The sequence below is a fragment of the Alligator sinensis genome, unplaced genomic scaffold, assembly GCF_000455745.1.
Source record: "Alligator sinensis unplaced genomic scaffold, ASM45574v1 scaffold773_1, whole genome shotgun sequence".
Lineage (NCBI taxonomy): Eukaryota > Metazoa > Chordata > Crocodylia > Alligatoridae > Alligator > Alligator sinensis.
Window position 1 is genome coordinate 703,259 of NW_005842403.1, and position 18,693 is coordinate 721,951.

The 18,693-nt window shown below is 46.4% G+C and overlaps 1 protein-coding gene across 5 annotated transcripts in view; it reads left to right on the forward strand.

The window, feature by feature from the left end:
* Positions 1–18,693, forward strand: part of STX1A (syntaxin 1A) — a 313,683-nt gene that overhangs the window by 97,379 nt on the left and 197,611 nt on the right. For all 5 annotated transcript variants that reach the window (XR_003095558.1, XM_006029900.3, XM_025211368.1 and 2 more), the window contains exons 2-3: positions 2,437–2,514; positions 4,552–4,651. Coding sequence is in view for 4 of the 5 variants with exons in the window: in XM_006029900.3 (XP_006029962.1) it covers positions 2,437–2,514; positions 4,552–4,651 (178 nt within the window). In the remaining variant the exon portion in view is untranslated. The remainder of the gene's footprint in view (positions 1–2,436; positions 2,515–4,551; positions 4,652–18,693) is intronic.

An 18,693-nucleotide genomic window follows, 5' to 3' on the forward strand; every position in this document is an offset into this window, starting at 1 on the left:
TCCCAGCAGCCCCTGCCTGCATCACTGGCCAGTTTCCATGGAGACCCCAGGAATGGCAGGTCTTTGAGTGTGGGGCTTGGGTTTCCACGGAGATTGGCCCAAGCAGCACTGGTAGGGCGTGCGGCTGGGCTGGGGCTGAGGTTCTGCAACGGTGACGGTGCGGTCCAGAGCCGCGGCAGAGCTGCGATCCACTGCCTGCACACCCCTGCCCAAGGCACGTAGGAAGCAGATCACAGCTCTGCCCCAGCTCCAGACCATGCTGTCACCACCACAAAATCCCAGCCCCTGCCCGGGGCATGCAGGCAGTGGATAGCAGCTCTGCCCCAGCTCTGGACCAAATTGTCACTGCTGCAAAAGCCCAGCCCCAGAGCAGCTCCCCGCTTCCGGCAAAGCATTCTCAGTTGTAGTGGGGAGCTGCACTTCTGTCTGTGCCCTATGTGTCTGCCTGCATGGTAATCCTAACTTGTATTCTGACTTCTTGTCACAGGCTGCTCTCTGGAGCTGTGGCCTTGAAAGCAGGACTGCCCGGGGAAGGGCTCTGCTTCCATTCTTTTGAGAGAGGGATTGGGTTCTTCCTCTGGGTGACATGCACACCTGTCCTGAATTTTGAAATATCTAGCCCCTGCCCTTCAGCAAAATTGCTAAAATGAAGCAGTTGCTGCCAAGTGACAGCGAGAGTGCCTTTTCTCTTAATGCCAACAGTGAGAATTTTTGTTTGTACAGAATGCATGAATTAGATCTCAAAGTGCTTTACAAATACAGATGGATTAAACCTCATCCCTACAGTAGAAATGTGGGAATACCTGAGCCAGATCTAATTGGAGGCCTATCTGGTTTTATGTTGTGGGCTGTGTCCACACTAAAAAACAAAAAAAACCCTCCTTGTGTTTATAATGAAATGGCTGACATGATATACAGTCCAAATGTAGACAGGGCAGGCAGTAGTTGCTGATTGAAATAAAGCTGAATCTCCCCCTGGGTTCACCTCAGCCAGCTCCATTGCAATAACAATATAACATGGCCTGACTTCCACTGGTATGTCTACTGTTTTCAGTCATCTTATCATACAAACTCACTTTTTTTCTTAGGATGGTTGTGGGCTAACAGTTCCTGGCACCTGCTACTACAGATGAGGGTGCAAGAACCCCTGATAAATAATCTGGGGTTGCCTAGGGAAAAGGTTTGGGTTATAGATGGACATACTGTAGATTAGATGTCTGTGTATATAGCCTCCCTAAAATATTTGTGGATGTTCGTCTCCTTCACATAAATATCAAACACTTCTTTAATCCTGCTAAGATCTTGGTCTTGGATACCTTGTGGTAGAGAGTTCATGGGTTAATTATGTAAAAAGTGTAAAAATATTTAGCTGAATAAAAGAGAGTCTGAAATCATAAATGTGTTCCCTTTCATTAAATCTCTCCTGTTCTCACCTTAATAAGATGTGAACAGAGGCTTTCCTGTCTGGATGAAATCTGTTAAATCTCTATATATTAAAACCTTTTTATTTTTTGCTGCCTGTCTGACCCCTTTTATTTCTGCTGCATTTTTTTTTGGTGGGGGGGGGGGGGGGGTGAGGGTTGTTTTGTTTTGTTTTGTTTTGTTTGGGGGGAGGGGGTTGGTATTAAGGCCACCAGAACTGAATATAGCATGCCAGAGGTGTGTATCCCACCTATCGGAGCATTGTGGTTATTTTTTTTAAATGTCCTAGTCTGTTTCTACTATGGTATCTAACATTCTTCTGCTTGTTTGACCACTGCCACACCTGGGGCAGATGGGAACATGTGCAGCTGAGAGCAGCTCAAGGAAAACATCCAGTTCCTCCTTCCATGGCACTGTATAAAGTTGTAAAATATCACAGTTCTTATTTTACACTTGGGTAAACCTAGGCACAGAAATTACATGGCTGGACAGTGAGTTGCAGTGGTGATTTTCACTATGTCTCTGTGTGTGAGCCTGAACTTGTTAATTCCTGAAGTCTTTCAGAGATGCATTAAAACAGGGGCGGACAATTATTTTGGGTGGAGGGCTGCTTACTGAGTTTTGGCAAGCCATCGAGGGCCTTGTGACAAGCAGCCCGGGGCAGATAAATATTAATTTTCTAAATTTTTAGGGGCCCCGCAAGCCAGATAGAATGGCCTGGCAGGCCACATCTGACCCGCGGGCCACACTTTGCCCACCCCTGCATTAAATTAATTAATATCTCCCTGTCTTTTTCTACTCCATCCATGGGTCAGCTGGATTAATCCATACACCTTCCAGAGGGTCAGAACTTATGTTTCAGGTCACAGGAGAGCTTATCACTCATAAACAGACCTGAAAGGATGTCCACCTTCTCCTGAGTAGTGGAAGAATCCACTTGAGTTCAGAGCATGGAATGGAGCATTGGGGCTTGTAGGAGCAGCTTACTCATATCCTTTTTTTGTGTATATACAGGCTAAGGACAGCGACGATGATGATGAAGTCACTGTTAGCGTGGACCGGGATCGCTTCATGGATGAGTTCTTTGAACAAGTAAGAAGTTGGTTTCTTGTGCCATGCTTAGATGTGTGGTGGAACAGCACAGATGTGGAACAGATGTGTGGTGGAACAGAAACCAAGTGGTGATTGTCACTGACCCCACTGCTGGATGCTAGGTGTTGAACAACCCAGTTTTTATCAATTCCTGTCCCTGGATGATGCCCATTATTAGAAGCCATAGGCATGTGTTAGGGACTTAGCAGTGAGAAAATGGAATTCTTTTGCCTTGACAAGGCACAGAGTTCAGCATTAGTTAGTCCCTCCTTGGTTATACCTAAAGCACGACCGTAAAGGTGTAGGCATTGATTAGAATGAATCACCATCTTAACAGCAAAAGCTAGGCAGTAATGTGCAATTACGTGCCCCAAAGGCCCATTCAGTTTTCTGCTAGCTTCCATAGAAACCAAAGGTGGTGTAAGAGGCAAATTGTTTGGTAAATGAGCGCAAGTGCCCCCGTGTCAGTTGTGGAGTAGAGTTACTGTCTTCTGCGAAAGCAGAAAGCCTCACAGTTCTTTGTTGCAAAATGCATGCCTCAGTGCTCTGATTACAGCAATAAGACTGTAAGAATCCCTGGAAGTACTTCTTTGCAGAACAACAGTTTCTGTATGGAACTGATTTAATTTTCTGTATATGTCTGGTTTATGGATGAGGTATTCTTCTGGCATGTGGGTGGCTGTAAGATGTGCATGCACATTTCTAGAACACCCTTATCAGAATGTGTGTGGTGGGGAGGGAAGGGGGTGAGCCTGCAGAGAGACATCTTATTGCAAGCGGAAAATGGAATGAATAAATACAGTCAGCTGAAGGCAAGGAAAGGCTGAAAGAACTGGGGTTGTTTAGTTTGGAGGGCAGATTGCGGTGGGGGGTGGTTAGATGATTTGATAACACTCTTCAAATACCACAAAGTTGTTAATAAGGAGGTGATGATTATTTTTTTGCTGTGTCTACAAAAGACAGGACAAGAAGTAAAAGCCTTAAATTGGAGCAAGGCTGGACATTAGGATGAATTTTCTGACTATAATGTTAAGGGTGATTAAGTACTGAAACACATGACCTAGAGAGGTTGTGGAATTTGCCATTTGAAGCTTTTACACGTGCAGTTTAGATAAACGCAAAACAGGAAGATCCTGCCATGAACAGGGATAACCTGTAGGAGTCCTTTGGGCCCTGTTTTTCTATGAGTGAAATCAGTCTGAATCTAGAGTAAAGGACAATCTGGAGGACATGCAGCCCAGGAATACAGTAGGGCACAAACATGGCTTCTTCCCAAGACATCAGCAAATTTCCTTGAAGTGCAGATGCAGTTGGGAAAGTGCTGGTGTCAAGTGGCACCTCTGTTCCCTGTCTGTCTGTCCATCCATTCTCCCTGTAGGATGGAGGCAAATCTGCACTTTTCAGCTTTTATTCTGGTTAACCCTCTGGAGCCAGCAGTTACTGGGAAAATGAACTGGGTTCTTGCCTTGTGCATCTGGAACATATTGTTTGCTGTACTTTTGTTGCTGCAAAGTTTGTATCCCTAGTACTGATGCAAGAGCCAGGAAGTTTGGAGTCTCCCAGGTCCCAGGGGTTTGCTAGACTGGTACTTAGTAGATATGATGGAAAATGTGTTTCCTAAGTGAAAGTATTTTAGCCCCATCCTTTCCTAGCAGCTGATGAAATTAGGTTGTTGCCTACAAAAGCTTATGTCTCTCTGAACAAGGGAGGGCAGGGTGGTACACTGGAGACTATCTTTTTCCTGATTTCAACTAACATGGCTAACCACCTCTAGGGCCATTGTATGGAAACCTCTGCACCTCCCCAGCCCTATTTACTATACTTTAAAAGGATGTCTTTTCAAATCATTCCTGTCTTTTGAGAGTCTGATTGATATCCATTGAGAAGCTTCAACAAAAACTGGATTGTACCAGCCTGGGTGTCCTACGACTGTGTTTGAATTGGGGAGTACTGCAGCATGATAAACTCACTTCTCAAGCACTCCTAACACCTTTGACATACTTAACATCCATGTTCTTTTTGCCTGTGTCTCCTTAGGTAGAGGAAATTCGAGGGTTTATTGACAAAATTTCGGAGAACGTGGAGGAAGTGAAGAGGAAGCACAGTGCCATTCTTGCTGCACCCAACCCAGATGAGAGTGAGTGAGACATCTCAGTTTTCTTCTTCAGCAGGCTCTGGGAAATGGTGGCACGTGACTACCTCTTGTGGTTTATGAGGGTGGGTCTGATTCCTTGGATGGATGGATGGAGCCTGTGCAAGGTCCTATTGGGCTAAGAATGATATGCCGATGTGTCACCCAGATCATCCTACTGGCTGTCACTTAACCAGGATGGGCTGTAAAGAAAGAGGCTGGTGAGATGCATAATAACTGTGGAGCTTTCAGCGGCCAAATGAGAGACCCACAGAAGATAGGCTGGACTGACAGGGAAAAAGGCCAGAAGGATTGACTGGAGCTTCTTCAAGTTATTGTGGAAGGTAGTGGGGAGCACTGAGCTCTTGACGCTGGTGGAGAGCGATTCTGTGCCTGTGTGTTTGGGGGCATCATGAGGTTCTAAAGAGCGGACAGCCCTTTTAACTCCAGTGAATCCATTTCCCATTCTGTTTAGCTGGAAAAAAATGAGTTAATACAGCAGTGGCTACAGACTTCCCTTTCTGCTACTTCTCTACCAAATACAGTACCGTAGCAATGAAGTTTGATGCCCGGGGCAAAGCCTGCAGCAGCGACCCACTCTCGCCCTGCACACAGATCCAGGGGGCACACGCCCCCCATGCTTGCCTGGGAGTGAATGCAGTGGTGGGAGCTGCCCTCCCTCCATCCGTGCAACCCCCACAAATGAGCTGCTTTTGGCTCTGTCCCACCCTGGTCGGGCAGAGCCTGTTGATGCCCCTTTGCTTCAGCACCCAGGGCTGTTGCCCCACTTGCTCCCCACTTGCTATGGCACTGATCAAATACACTTAATTACAAACCTGAGGAAGAATGTCTTGCATTCAAAAGCTTGTCTAACTCTATCCCAATGACACAGTTCGTCCTATAAAAGATATCACCCAGGAAATACTTGCCTCCCAATTAATTACAGGCATACTAACCTCCTCTATTCTGTGGCATGACAAGGAAAGTGCATGGTCCTCTGCTCTGCAGAGGGAACTGCAGGAGGTTAGATACAATTGGCAATATACTGTCTGTGTGCTCCCCACAATAGCTCCTGACCAAACAGGCTGCTAGATAAAAATAAACAAGGGAGGTATGATCCTCACAGAGTTCCCAGCACTCTAAGATCACTCTGAGAAAGACTTGCAAACTTTTCTGTCAGCCGATGCATAGCACAGGCATGTGAAGGCCTTCTGGAGTTGGTAGGTTAAAACACCTGCTCCAGAAGGCTGCAATGCTAGTCTGCTTGGACCCCCTCCGACAGCCATTTATACTGACCCCTCTGCTTCCCTGCTAGCTACACAAGACTTTCTCCATGAATGTGTCTAGGTTAAACAAGTAATCTGATATTTAGAGGTGCACTGATATATCAGTCGCATATCGAATCGGCACCAATTAAAAGGAAATTTAACATTATCGGCAATTGACTTTTTTTGGCTGGTGTAGTTGATAATGTCAATGATAAATGCTGCATGCACACAGCCAAGAGTTCAGCCTGGCAACTTGGGGAGCAGCGTCTGGCTGGTAAATCTATAGGAGCGAAGGGGCACACAAATCCAGGGGGGCATATGGCCCCCATGCCTCCCCCAGGGCCGGATGCAGTGGCAGGGAACTACCTCCCTACCCCCACACTCCCTGGATGAGCAGCCTTCTGCTCCCAGCCCTGGCTGGGCACCCCTGCCCCACTCCCTCCCTCACTATGGGGGCCATGATCTGCCCCCCCATGCTCCTTCCCTCTCCCATTCCCCCCCACAGACTTACTGGCAGGATGCTTCTCTCCATGCTGCCTGGTTGCACTCCTGTAAGTTGGCAATCGAATCGGTATTGGCTGATATGACTGGGCCATCAGTATCAGCCAAGAAAATCTTTATTAGTACACCCCTACTGATATTTCCTACAAACTACAACTCAAGACCTCTTAAAGGGTGGTGTTCTGTCTCTAATTAAATAAGGGTATTACCCCTTCCATCTAGAATGGCCTCGCCATCATGTTCACTAAACAGCAGCCTAGAAATACAGTTCCTCTGTATCTTCATGTTTCATAGGCTGTTCCTCACCATCCACTTTGGATTTTGTGTTTTGCAGTATTATATATAGACATCTTTCTAAATGATCAGTTCTATCCTACCACAAATTCTCAGGCTCAGTGTGGGACCCATGGGTGATACTTCTCTGGCTTTAGTGTGGCAGGAGTAATCCAAATGATCCATTTGGTCTCAGGATATTGTGGGCAGTTTATGGCATTCTGGAGTTGGGGATGGGGTTTTCTAAAGTGTGTAAGGAAGCTGGGAGTACAACACATGTGTTTTCAGTGGGGATTGCTGGATGATTCCTAACTACCTGCAGTACTTTTCAGAATCTTGCCCTGTGTGGCCAGTGTGGCAGTAAAAGTAGAGCTGACATTTTCTTCTCCTTAAATTACTACAGTGATTTGATGTCAAATAGCCTGTCCAAAAGGGAGCTGATTAGATGCTGAATGTTAAGAGCTTGCAGCAAATCACAGCACGCTAGTAGCAAAAACCTATTGTACTGTAACAGACTCTGACCTAGCAGGTTAAGTGCTGCATTCACTCCTGGTAAGCCAGTGCTCCAGCTGACAAACTCTGTTCCTGTACATAATCATAAACTATAGGAGGTGTGTATGCTAGCTACTTTCTAGGAGATTTACAACAGGACTGTAGAAACAGAACACAAGCTCCTTGTGTGTAGGATGCTGAATGCAACTGAGGGCTAATCCACACCGCAGTGGTGGCAAGTCTCAGCACTGATGTTCTCATAGAAAACAGAGAGTAGAGCTGGAGGGGTCCTCCATATGTCATCTAGTGCAACCCCATGCCTGTGGCAGGATCATCCATATACAAACCATCCTATATAAATCCATAATCTAACTCTTAGTAAAACTACCATCATCCCTGGCATAACACAAGACATAGTATCCTAACCTGCCTGCCAAACTTAAAGCAGAGGGGACCATGGCAGCCAACAGGCTGCTTCTGTAAAATGTCCTAAATGTCCACAACCTTTTTAAGGCATCCTGGACTCTTATCTAGCTAGTCTAGAAGGTCCATCTCTATCCTTCCTTCTGCCTGACTTCAGACTAACATGGCTAAGTACCTCTCTCTGCTCATGAATCGAAGAGTGACATATCCTAAAAACCAATGCCATACTGTCCCAGTAGTGCCTTAGTGGTCAGGAGATGTCTCTGACTGCTGCTTTTGTCCTTCTCCTCTGTGCTGTTGTGGACACATCTGCTTGCTTATGTGCCAATTGGTAGATTTTGTACCCTGAGACATTTCAAAATAGCTTAAAAATGGAGCTTTGAAATGGAGTTGGAGGAGCAAGGTTCAGTCCTATGTATTCTTGGTACCAACACCGCTGGCTCAGTGACGAAAGACTTACCATTCAGCCCAGGCCAAAGTCATAGGGCGTCATGCTGGGCAGTCAGGAGGACATTCTGGTAACTAACTTTCAAAAGCTAGCAGGGAGCCGGATAGTTTCCACTTGGTAAGCATGACATACTGCAGCGTGGCAGCTGGTACTAGCTGAGCAGCATTTCGTTAGTGCCTTCTGCTTTCCAACATTGTACCAAGCATTTTAATTCACCAGATTGCTGCTGCCTCGAGTTTTATAAACAGGTACTGGAAGAACAGCAGAATTTGCTGGACAGATTAGATGAAAGAAAGGAAATGGGCTAATTATTTGTGTCAGTGGGAAGAGGGTTCCAAAAGGGACTCTTTTGCTAGCTAATGATCAGGAAGGAGAAACACAAGTCTGTATTCTTCAAACTGCTGGAGTTTGAAAGTAATTACAGAAATTGCTTTTCCAGATAGTAAATTATTCTGCAACCAAGGATTATTTTCAACTGAATTGAAATATTTAGCAGGGGAGTCCAGAAGCTGCCAGGTCACTATTTTATTCTGACCTGACTGAGGTAGATTAATTTTGTGCTTGTGCAATGAAGGACCAATAGTGATGATAACCTGGATAGATAGGCCCTGTGTTCAGTACACAGCTGTGCCAGTGTATCTCATGCCAAGGGCTAACAGTCATACCTAACTGCCTGGTCATATAAGCTTCTCCTCTCTCCTCACCCCATCTACTCAATTCACTTCAGTATTTAAACCCCCAATGGTGAAATGCCCAGTGAATTTCGCCATGGGACCACCTGAGCCTTCCTCAGGTGCTTTGCAGCTTAGTAAATACAGTAAAACCTGCTTATATCAAACTTTCTTGTACTCATGCATTAGTGACTTTGTGAAGGACTTTTTTATTTGAATACAGGTTAGTAACTTTATTTAAACTGGCTTTGAGATCGACATACTTGCTTTTCATAAAACATGGGGAGGGCATCTAAATCGCCATGATAAAAGGTTAGACTGAATAAAACATTAACCTTTCATTTTTATCAAGCATGTCTGTTGAGCCATGCTAATAATCATAGCCAATGTGAGAGAACCTGTCTCTGCAGAAGCTAAAACAGGAGGAGGCCAGGGGTGCCCTCCATAGGGATGTTGCATTAACTGGAACTAATCACTACATGATCATGTGAAAACCCTCCTTTGAGGAGGCATTTTAAAGCCCCCACTAGAGAAGTCAAGATGCATATCTGCACAAGAGAGAATAACTGAAGGTTGACTCATGTTTGTGTGGAGATTTAGCTGTGAACAAGCAAGTACAACTTATTTGTGCTTTGTAGCTCTGACATTAAAAAGTAGGTTCTGTTTAAGCAGATCCCCAGAACTGGGAGAGCGTGGATGTAAGCCTGAGGTGCATTGGCAGAACTGGGAGGTGAACATGTGGGATCATATGAAAGATTATTTTTTGTGTCAACATCATATTAATGAAGATATTGATGATATGATATTAATTATCAGATGAATCATCATATTCATGATGATTATACATGTCAGCATTACCAGCAGAGGAAGTTTTGCATGGCATCTACCATCTAAACCAGTGGCATCCAATTTATTTCTGGCCCCGCAGTCTGGAGGAGTGATGTAGGGGCAGGCCATTGGCTAGATGTGTTCAGGTTTGGGGCCCCCGCTGTAGAAAGGATGTGGACAAGCTGACAAGAGTCTAGTGGAGGGCAACGAAAATGGTTCAGGGGCTGGGGCATTTGACTTCTGAGGAGAGGCCGAGGGAACTTTTTTTTCAGTCTGCAGAAGAAAAGACTGGCGGGGGATTTGATAGCAGCCTTTAACTACCTGAAGGAGGTTCGAAAGAGGATGGAGCTGGACTGTTCTCAGTGGTGGCAGATGACAGAACAAGGAGCAATGGTCTCAAGTTGCAGCAAGGGAAGTTTAAGTTGGATATTAGGAAAAACCTTCTTACTAGGGGGGTGGGGAATCATTGGAACAGGTTACCCAAAGAGATGGTCGAATCTCCATCCTTGGAGGGTTTTAAGGCCTGGCTTGACAAATCCCTGGCTGGGATGATCTAGTTGGAGCTGGTTCTGCTTTGAGCAGGGGGTTGGACTAGATGACCTCCTGAGGTCCCTCCCAACCTTGATTTTCTATGATTCTGGATCCCGCGCACTGGTTCAAAGCAGCTATGTACCCACCCAGTTGCATGCACCCAGATCCCATGCATGCACCCATCGATCCCATGCACCCAGATCAGGCCATGCAGTGGCACAATTTGACATGCAGGACCATGTTATCCAGCCTACCAGGCTCCCAATGGGTCCAAAAATTTAGCAGGAAAACTGAAAATAATGCTATCAAATTTCCAGACTGGCGGGGAGTCCCATGGGCCAGATAACACAGCTCCTTGGTCTAGGGTTGAACACCTTGATCCAAATCATTGTTTATTTAAGGGAATGAATGGAGGTAAGAGAAACTCAAAAGGTAAAATCTCGCTAATGTTTAATCTGTGAAATGGTAAGCATTGTTTGTCAAACCAGAATACTTAAGAAAGCTGTATAATTCTCGATTTCCTTCTGTATACTTTCAAGCAACACCATTCCAAGGAGAAGGAAAAGGCATGGGACTGCCTGGGGCTTTGCTTAGTATTTCTGCCCTCTTTTAGGCTGGAGCCATTGGATTAGAGTGTCTTTACTGTGAAGAGGTTCATCACTCCCTACCAAGGATCTCTCTTCTGAATCTATACCTTGTGCTAGAGAAATGATTCTCAGTTGAGATGCTGTGGTACCCTGTGGTGCTGTGACATGCTTGTAAGGGTGTCGCGGGGCACAGGCAGTCTCCCAAAAGTGTCATGGTGTGGCCTGCCCTGCCTCATTCCAGGGTTGCGTGGAGCTGTTCATAGTGGGAAGAGGGCAGCTGAGCTAGCCTGGGCTAGGCTGGATAGTGCTGGTGGCCTCCAGTGCCCATCAGAGAGTCTGGGGGGGATGAGTAAGTGGAGAATGACCTGCAGCTGCTCATGAGGAAGCAGCTCAGGAAGGAGCAGGAGCTGCAGGGTGAGCACAGGTCAGGCCCAGAGACCAGGATGGCAGGCCCAGGAGGAGGCAGCAAGGCCAGGCTGACCACAGGCATGGAGCTGGGGCTTAGGGTCTTGTCCTTGCTGGGGCATGAGGTTGGGCCTTCTTACACTTGGTGGCCACCACCAGTGCTCTCTGTTCCAAAGGGAGCCCAGAGCTCAGCCCACCATACATGCAAGCTGGCACCTGTGGGTAAGGAAATAGTTTTCATTTCTCACAAGTGTACTGGGAACCTTGGTCCCTATCCTGTAGTCAAAGCATTGTAACCATATAAGTTTGCAACCCTGAAGTGTTTTGGTTTTTGATTTCTTGCATACCCACATCTGATTCTGCTTTATTACCATCTTCTTAATTTTTTAAATCTAAACAATTTTTTTTCTAAAAGATCTTTTCTAATCTAAAAAAGATTAGATCCTTTTTTAAAGAGACCTAATCTAAGGTAAAGGGACTCCAGAAAAATGTTTTTGAGTGGGCATTAAAACTGGTCATTACTTATTTTTTTAACATTTGAAATGGGGTGCTGCTGAATTCAAAAAAGTTATGGAGGGGTGCCTTGACTCTAAATTAGTGGGAAACCACTGCTCTAAAGTTCGAATTGATACTGTTGCTTGTATTATTTAGATTCTGGCTTCTTGTGCTGGGCATGTGGCCCAGCTATAATGCATGTGGAATATGTCTGTTAGACAGCACTTTATTTAATTTGCAGTGGGCGCATCTACACAAGACATTTACTGAGGAGTTGCCGAATTAGCTCCACAGTAAACGTCTTCATCTACACATGCAACCTGATTAGGCTTCAGGAAACTAATAAACTCTGCAAGAGGTTAGTACTTGTAAGTAAAAGTACTGTTCTGCTGTGGAGTTTTTTACTTTGCAGCAGGGCATGCGTAGACACTGCCCTGGCTGGCTGGGGCAGGAGGGTGCTTTAGTGTGGGGGCTGCCTGCTGGCTAGTCCCACACAGGACCACCCTCCCGCCCCAGCCAGCTCCTCCACAGCATGTTGGGCCAGGTCAGAGCAGCCCTGGGCTGGCAGGCTGACCCTCTGGGCTCTCTGCAAGCCAGGGCTGCTCCAGCCCAGCTCAACATCCTGCAGTCTTGGGCGCACATGTAAACGCGACGCCCAGGAGCAATAAACTCTGGCACGATAAGCGCTGGAGTTTGTGTGATATTAATATGCACATGTAGATGTGCCCAGTATGTGGCATTTTTCAGTGATTGGAACTCTAGATTGTAATGACTCTTGTAGTGCAAGAATGAAGGAGTCTTTGTTGCTGGCAGCTAATTGAGTGACTGATGCATAGGCTAGAGCAGGGATATTACACCGTGGGCCAAATGAAGAGCACAGGGCCAGTCTGTGGGCTGGATTGGGACTATGGACTGGCTCTGTGTGCTGCATGCAGCGTGTCCCTGATCTGCTTCTCTGGGCTGGATGCAGTGTGTAGTATGTGTCCGCTCCAGCCCCACTTGTTGCAGGGCCAGTCCAGGGTGCATGCTGTGTTTGACACCCATGCCAGACCAGTCCTAAGTGCTGGATCTGGTGCACAGGGCTGGTCTGTGGGCTCAATCCAAAGCAACTCCGGTTCCAGTACACAGAGCGAGTCTGGTGCAGACGCTGCATGCAGTGTGCATCCCAGACTGGCCCCTCATGCCACATGTAGGTCATGCTCTGGACCAGCCCCATGTACCACATGCAGCATACACCCCAAGCTGGTCCTGTACATACATTCAGCATGTGTCTCAGCAGGTCCTGTGTGTCACAGACCCTGTGAATGTGCTGCATTCAGCCCTGTACAGGCCAGGGCTGGCACATATTGCATGTGGCATGCAGGGTCCACAGAAAGCGCCACAGGCCAGATGATAGGGCTTTGTGGACTGGATCCAGCCCATGGGCTGTGTTTATGATACCCCTGAGCTAGAGAGATCCACAAGATGGTAGTTTTCTTGCAAAATGTAGAGTTTTCCTCGAGGGGGGCTGCACAGTGAAAGTATATTCTTTTTAGCTGGTTAAAGGGACATATTTAAAATTCAATAGGCATTTTCAATGTTGTTAAGAATCCTGATCTGAATCACAGGCACTGTGGTAAGTCTGTTCTTAAAATTGTTCTGGGGAAGATCTGTCTGCACTGTGGTGGCAACCTGCCTCAGTCGGAACATTTCCCAGAAGGTCCCACCCACCTGCTTCCGCTCCAAACTGAGACGTGTACTGGTGGAGCCTCTTCAGGAGTCCTTCTGTGCCTGTTCTTGAAATGTTGGTCTATGGTGAGCTTGAGTGGAGCTAAGAGAATGACCCTGGAGTGTCATTTGGATGACGTCCACGGGAGCAGGCGAGTGAGGTGCGATTAGGAAGCCCTGGCTTTGGTACACTGCCAGCATGATGCAGACATACCCATAAACTCTGACTGTCACATCCGTCATCACTCCTGGTACTCAAAATGGTACATGATGTTTTTGGTTTTTGGCCTCTGGTTCATTCTCTTCACGTTCCATGTTTAATGGGAAGCGTTCATTGGATTTTGGAGCACCTGGTATGGGTGCTTAGTGATTTCTGGTGGCCCTTTCTCTGCATCTGTTTTCCTCCCCGCTTATATTAATGCTTCTTTTTTACTGCCTTGTGTAATGGATTGTGCTCCTTGAATGAATTACTCCAGGGAGCATAAATCTTTAAATCTGTAGCCAGTTTCCTTCTATCTGTCAGTTCAATCCATCTCAAGTGGACTTCAGAAGCCTTGATAAATATTTAAAACCTCTAAGTGGGCCCATTATTACAGCGTAACAGAAAGCAAGAGATATTTCAGATGCACATAAATTTAAACTCAAACCACACCCCCAAGTTTCTAGATATGAGGGAGACCCACAAGACATGAGACTGAGATGGTGGCTTCTAAAAGGCAGAAAAGTTCTTTGGGTTCCCTGTCTAAAGAATACAATGCGGATAGGATTTTCTGTTCCTGATCAAAGGGCTCATCCTGAGCTCTCCAAAGTAGTGGGGCCATGGGTAGAGTTGCTTCCGGAGTGCATGAATCTGTAGGTACTTACCTCTTCTTTATGCAAAGCTGGCGCTGAAATTGTGAGATGCTGTTTTGCATCGTTTGTGCGTGGGCTGTAAATATAACACTTCTGAGCAGATTCTTCCAATACCACTTCGCTTAAAGAGTGAACTAATTGCTGTGTGCTCCGTTTAACCGTGACCTCTGGCATTCAGCAGCCTGCCTAGGCAGTGGGGCACAGATGGAAATGCCACCCCAGGGAGCTTGGAGCAATGGTCACTCACGCAGGCACCACCAAACTGAATCAGGGTTGACACAGTGAAAATGAGCAGTTTGCTTCTCTTTGTTCCAGAGACTCTCGCTTCCTTCTCCTCTCTGCTCCCATTTCCATGGCTCATTTGTTCACTACATGCTGTAATATTTGTATCTCGGCGGTACTCATTCATTGTTGGTGTTCAGTCACATGAAGCGCTGCATCTGTGTGCCAAGAGGAGGAAAGCCAAACAGAGCAGGAGTGATTTGTGGCTAAGTGAATATATTCCTGTGTGTCACTTAGGCACGAACATAGAGCTGTCTGTTAGGAGTCACAAATAACATGCTTTGTGGGCCTGTGATGAGATGAGCTTAATAAGTGCTCTTAAGTCCAGGCAGAAAAGTCCCTGTGTTCTTGTCAATTAAGTGCTGTGAAACAAGGCAGCCCATTTTAATGGCTGGAGCTGCTGGCATGAGAACATACAGGTTGACGCATAAAGCCAGAGCTCTATTACTGGGTTCACTGTAGGATTTCCCTTTGGGGTTTAATGCATTCTGAAAGCAGTGCTCTCAACAAGGGCGAATGTTGAAATGTTTTTTACAAAGCAGAGACTGTGACCGGGGCTCCCAGACTAAACAGCACAAGAAAGGTTTTTTCCAAAGCCTGCAGGTTGCTGTACTCTGCTGTGTGTTACGTTCAAGGCTGCATTCCCCTTGCTGCTGTGCATGGTTCTGGACATGCTAATCTTTTTGTTCAAAGATCATTGCAAAGGTAACAATGAAAATGAGCCTTTTTGTGGGAGGTAATTCACTCTCTTTTCCTTCAGGCCCCTAGCAAATCTCCCCCTGGTCATCTTGCCTGTTGTCAGGGCTGCCCTTTGCTACAAGATGGCTGCTAATGCAAAGCAAAGCATGCTTCAATTAAAATGTGAACAAAGGACTGGAGGACAATCAGTTAAGCCGGGAAAGCCCAAAATCAGTTGGCAAAACCAACCAGCTTTTCTAGTTAACAGTAATTAGAAAGCAAGATGGTACCTGTCTTTTTTCTCTTTATCATATCAGTTCCATGACAATGTGATATGAGCTTTGCTCGTTGCTGCTATCTTTACCCACTATATCTGCAGGAATTATGTTGTACACTTGGGGCATGGCTTACCTATATAACAACAGCTTTTACAGGCCTCAGCCCTACCACGCTATGCATATCCAAATGTATAGCAAGGACTGCTCTAGCCCAGAAGAGTGTCCGTGTAAAGTAAAGAATTTGCCAGGACTCCACAAACCTATAGCACTATAGAAATTCAGAGGAAACTCCCCTTAAAATAAACCCTCCTATACTGCTACTCACACTTCCTTCTTGGATGCAAAAGCCCTGCCTTTTGCATCTCAGACAGGAGCACAGATTCCAAGAATAGAGAGAAGCTGTCTCATCATAAAGGTGTGTTTTACTTTGCAATCAGTACCAACACCACTGAGCAATGAAGAGGGACCAAATCACTCCCGTGGAAAGGGGTGGAGTGCAGCAGCTGCCATCTGCTGCCTCTGTTTCCTAGTGCCCTCATTTCCTGTATTTGGCATTTTCCTCTTTGAGATATGTTTGCAAGGGGAAAGGTAGGGAAGAGGCTGCTAAAAGTTAGATCGACCTGCTTAGTTCTCTGTGTAGCTGTCCTCTACTTAGGATTTTCTGGTGTTGGGACTATGTGCAGGAGAGGAGCAAATTTGCTTTTGCAATTGATTGTGCGGGAAGAATGAGTTTCTGTATTTCATGCCTCATTTCTCATTTTCTGTGGATTATTTCCAGATTCCTGTGTTGTGCAGTTGTGGGAGGAAGGGATTATATTGTGAATTTTCTAGTAACAACTAGTCCAAGTGGGAGAAGCACATTTTCAAAGTGTCAAGGTCTAAGTGACTAAGGTTTAGTACACTTCTCTTGTCTACAGTCCTAAACTGTAGTCTTCTGAAAGTGGGGGGAAGAGGGATGTTCCTGGTGCATCTTCCCTCTGCGCTGTGCCAACAGTGGTCCTGAAACCTCCAGCAGATTCTGTGGAAGTTTAACGTTTTCTAAAAGGCATGCAGACCATGGCCTTGCCTGGTTGTTGGTTTGAAGCCCCCTTCTTCCTAGTTGATTTCCATGGTGCTTGAACCACAGCAAAGGACTCTGGGAAACTTGGTTCCACTAAAATTTACTGAGGCCCTTAGGTGACTCAAGTTGCTTCTTCTGATTCCATTGTAGGGCAAGACCATTTCCTTATCCATTAAACCTTTCCTGATAAGAGCTGAGTGTCCCCATAGTCTCACTGCTGGGAGCTTTCAATGCTGGGACATTGTAAAAACACAGCAGAGAAACAGATGTGCAACTCCCTGATCTAACTCATAGTGCATCACAGAAAGCGTCATGAGTTAGAGTGACCCCCCCCCCCCCCCCAACAGATGTTTGCAGGTAGGTGCGGTGGGGGAGGAAGGAGGATCATGCTCCACTTTGGAGCTGATTTAGCAGAGAGGAGCTGCCTACCTGCAGCCTCTCTCCCCTATCCTCATCTCCCCCCACCCAACTCAGGTGCTGTCTGAAAGTAGGGATAAGGAGCTGGGGGGTGGTAACATAAGGCACAGGGCCCCAATCCACCTGCTCCCCCCCCCCCCCCCCAGCTGAGGCTGGGCAAACCCCAGCCTGCAGTTCCCTCCCCTTCTCTTCTCCCTCCTCCCTTCCTGCAGACAGCACTGGGGGTGGGGCTGGGCTGCATCAACCCAGCCCCAGTTGTACACAGGAATTGACAGAAGTTACCTAAAGCAATCTGCTTTGGCGTGCCTTCATCTGGTCCTTCATTAGATGAGGGTTAAATTTGTTGCATAACTGGCCACTTTTAAAGTGCTCTGCAGCCGTGCACGTGTCACAGCATGGCTGTAGAGCACTCTCAGGGGCCTGATCGCACAACAAATGTCACTTCTGTCAGTGCCTACTGGTTAGTATGTGGACAGAGCTCCAACATGAGGGAGCCTGTCCTGGATGGAAATAGGTTGTAGTCTAACCACCCTCTGAGGCCAGTGCTTTACATGGAAATCTGTCTCTAATGGAAAGCTAAAGGCACTTAGTAAAGGTATTCTCTGAGGGAGAAGGGAGGAACTTGTTAGCTGTTGGTCCTAGGAAAGAGGGAGCTCATTGTCTTCTTAGGTGGGGATTTAGCAACAGCAGTTTGTCGCTGTCAAATGGAGTCTGATTTTGAAGCACTGATACGTTTGCAAAACAACCCTCTTGTGCCTTCCACTCCTGACAACTGGGCCTATATAAATTGCAGGACAAAGTATTGAGTTTAAGCTTCTGTACTGGAAAAGCATGGGAAGAAGATCATTACACTTCCCAGCTTAAGGCACCAGAAATGAAATTTTGATTCAGATTCCCCCTGTGTATTCATTAAAAGCTGCTTCTGCAGAAGGCCTCATGGAAGGAACGATCTGCTGGGCAGAAGAATCAGCAGCTCGGCTCAAGATGCCCAGAGCAGCAAATGGCATATAAAATACAGAGGGAAGCTGAAGCCGTGGTTTGATTAATTTATGAAGATTCTGTTCCTCGGAAAGCTTCAGAAGGTTCATGAATGTTTCTGAGCTGCCAGAGCCAGGGATACAGAGCTTGGAGCAGAGAAGTGAGACAGGCTGCTCACAGTGGTTTTCAAGAGAGGCATATCTTGGTATCCTGTAATTGCCTAACCCCACTGAAACCTTCTTGCACACCAGCTGCATCTCAGGACCCTGCTTCTCTGAAGACCAGGGGAAGTTGGGTCCTGTTCCATTCAGTGGCTGGAGGAGATACTGCAAAACCTTAGGATTGGCAGTGCCAGGTTGTTTTCCATTGCAGAGAGAGATGCAAATTGGTGGTGTACCATATTCTGGTACAAGGGCCATGACATGTATCATGTTCCAGAAACTGGCCTCTGACTGTTGCCGGGCTGGCTGCCCATGAGAAGGAGCAGGGTACAGTTATAACGTCTCAGGATGCTCTATCATTCCATGTTAGGAATCTAACAAACGTTTCTGTTCCCTTGAAGGCATTAGGAAACTGGATCTAGAATTGGAGGCAAAGGGTCCTGGGTGATCTGGTTTCCAGTCCATGTGTCAAAGGCCTGGCAAAGAACTTCTGGGGAATGTGGACGTATATGCAACACATTCTTGCTTATATATCTCCCATGAACATCCATCGACTGTGTTAGCACCGGAAGGAACCGAAATTGCCACGGCTACTCAATGAGACTCTGACGTGGAAGGCACGAACAAGAAAAGTCTGCTCTGCAGTAATTTCCAATGACACAACTTCATGTCAGAATAAATGAAGCAAGAAGGTTACACAAGGTGAATTCCTG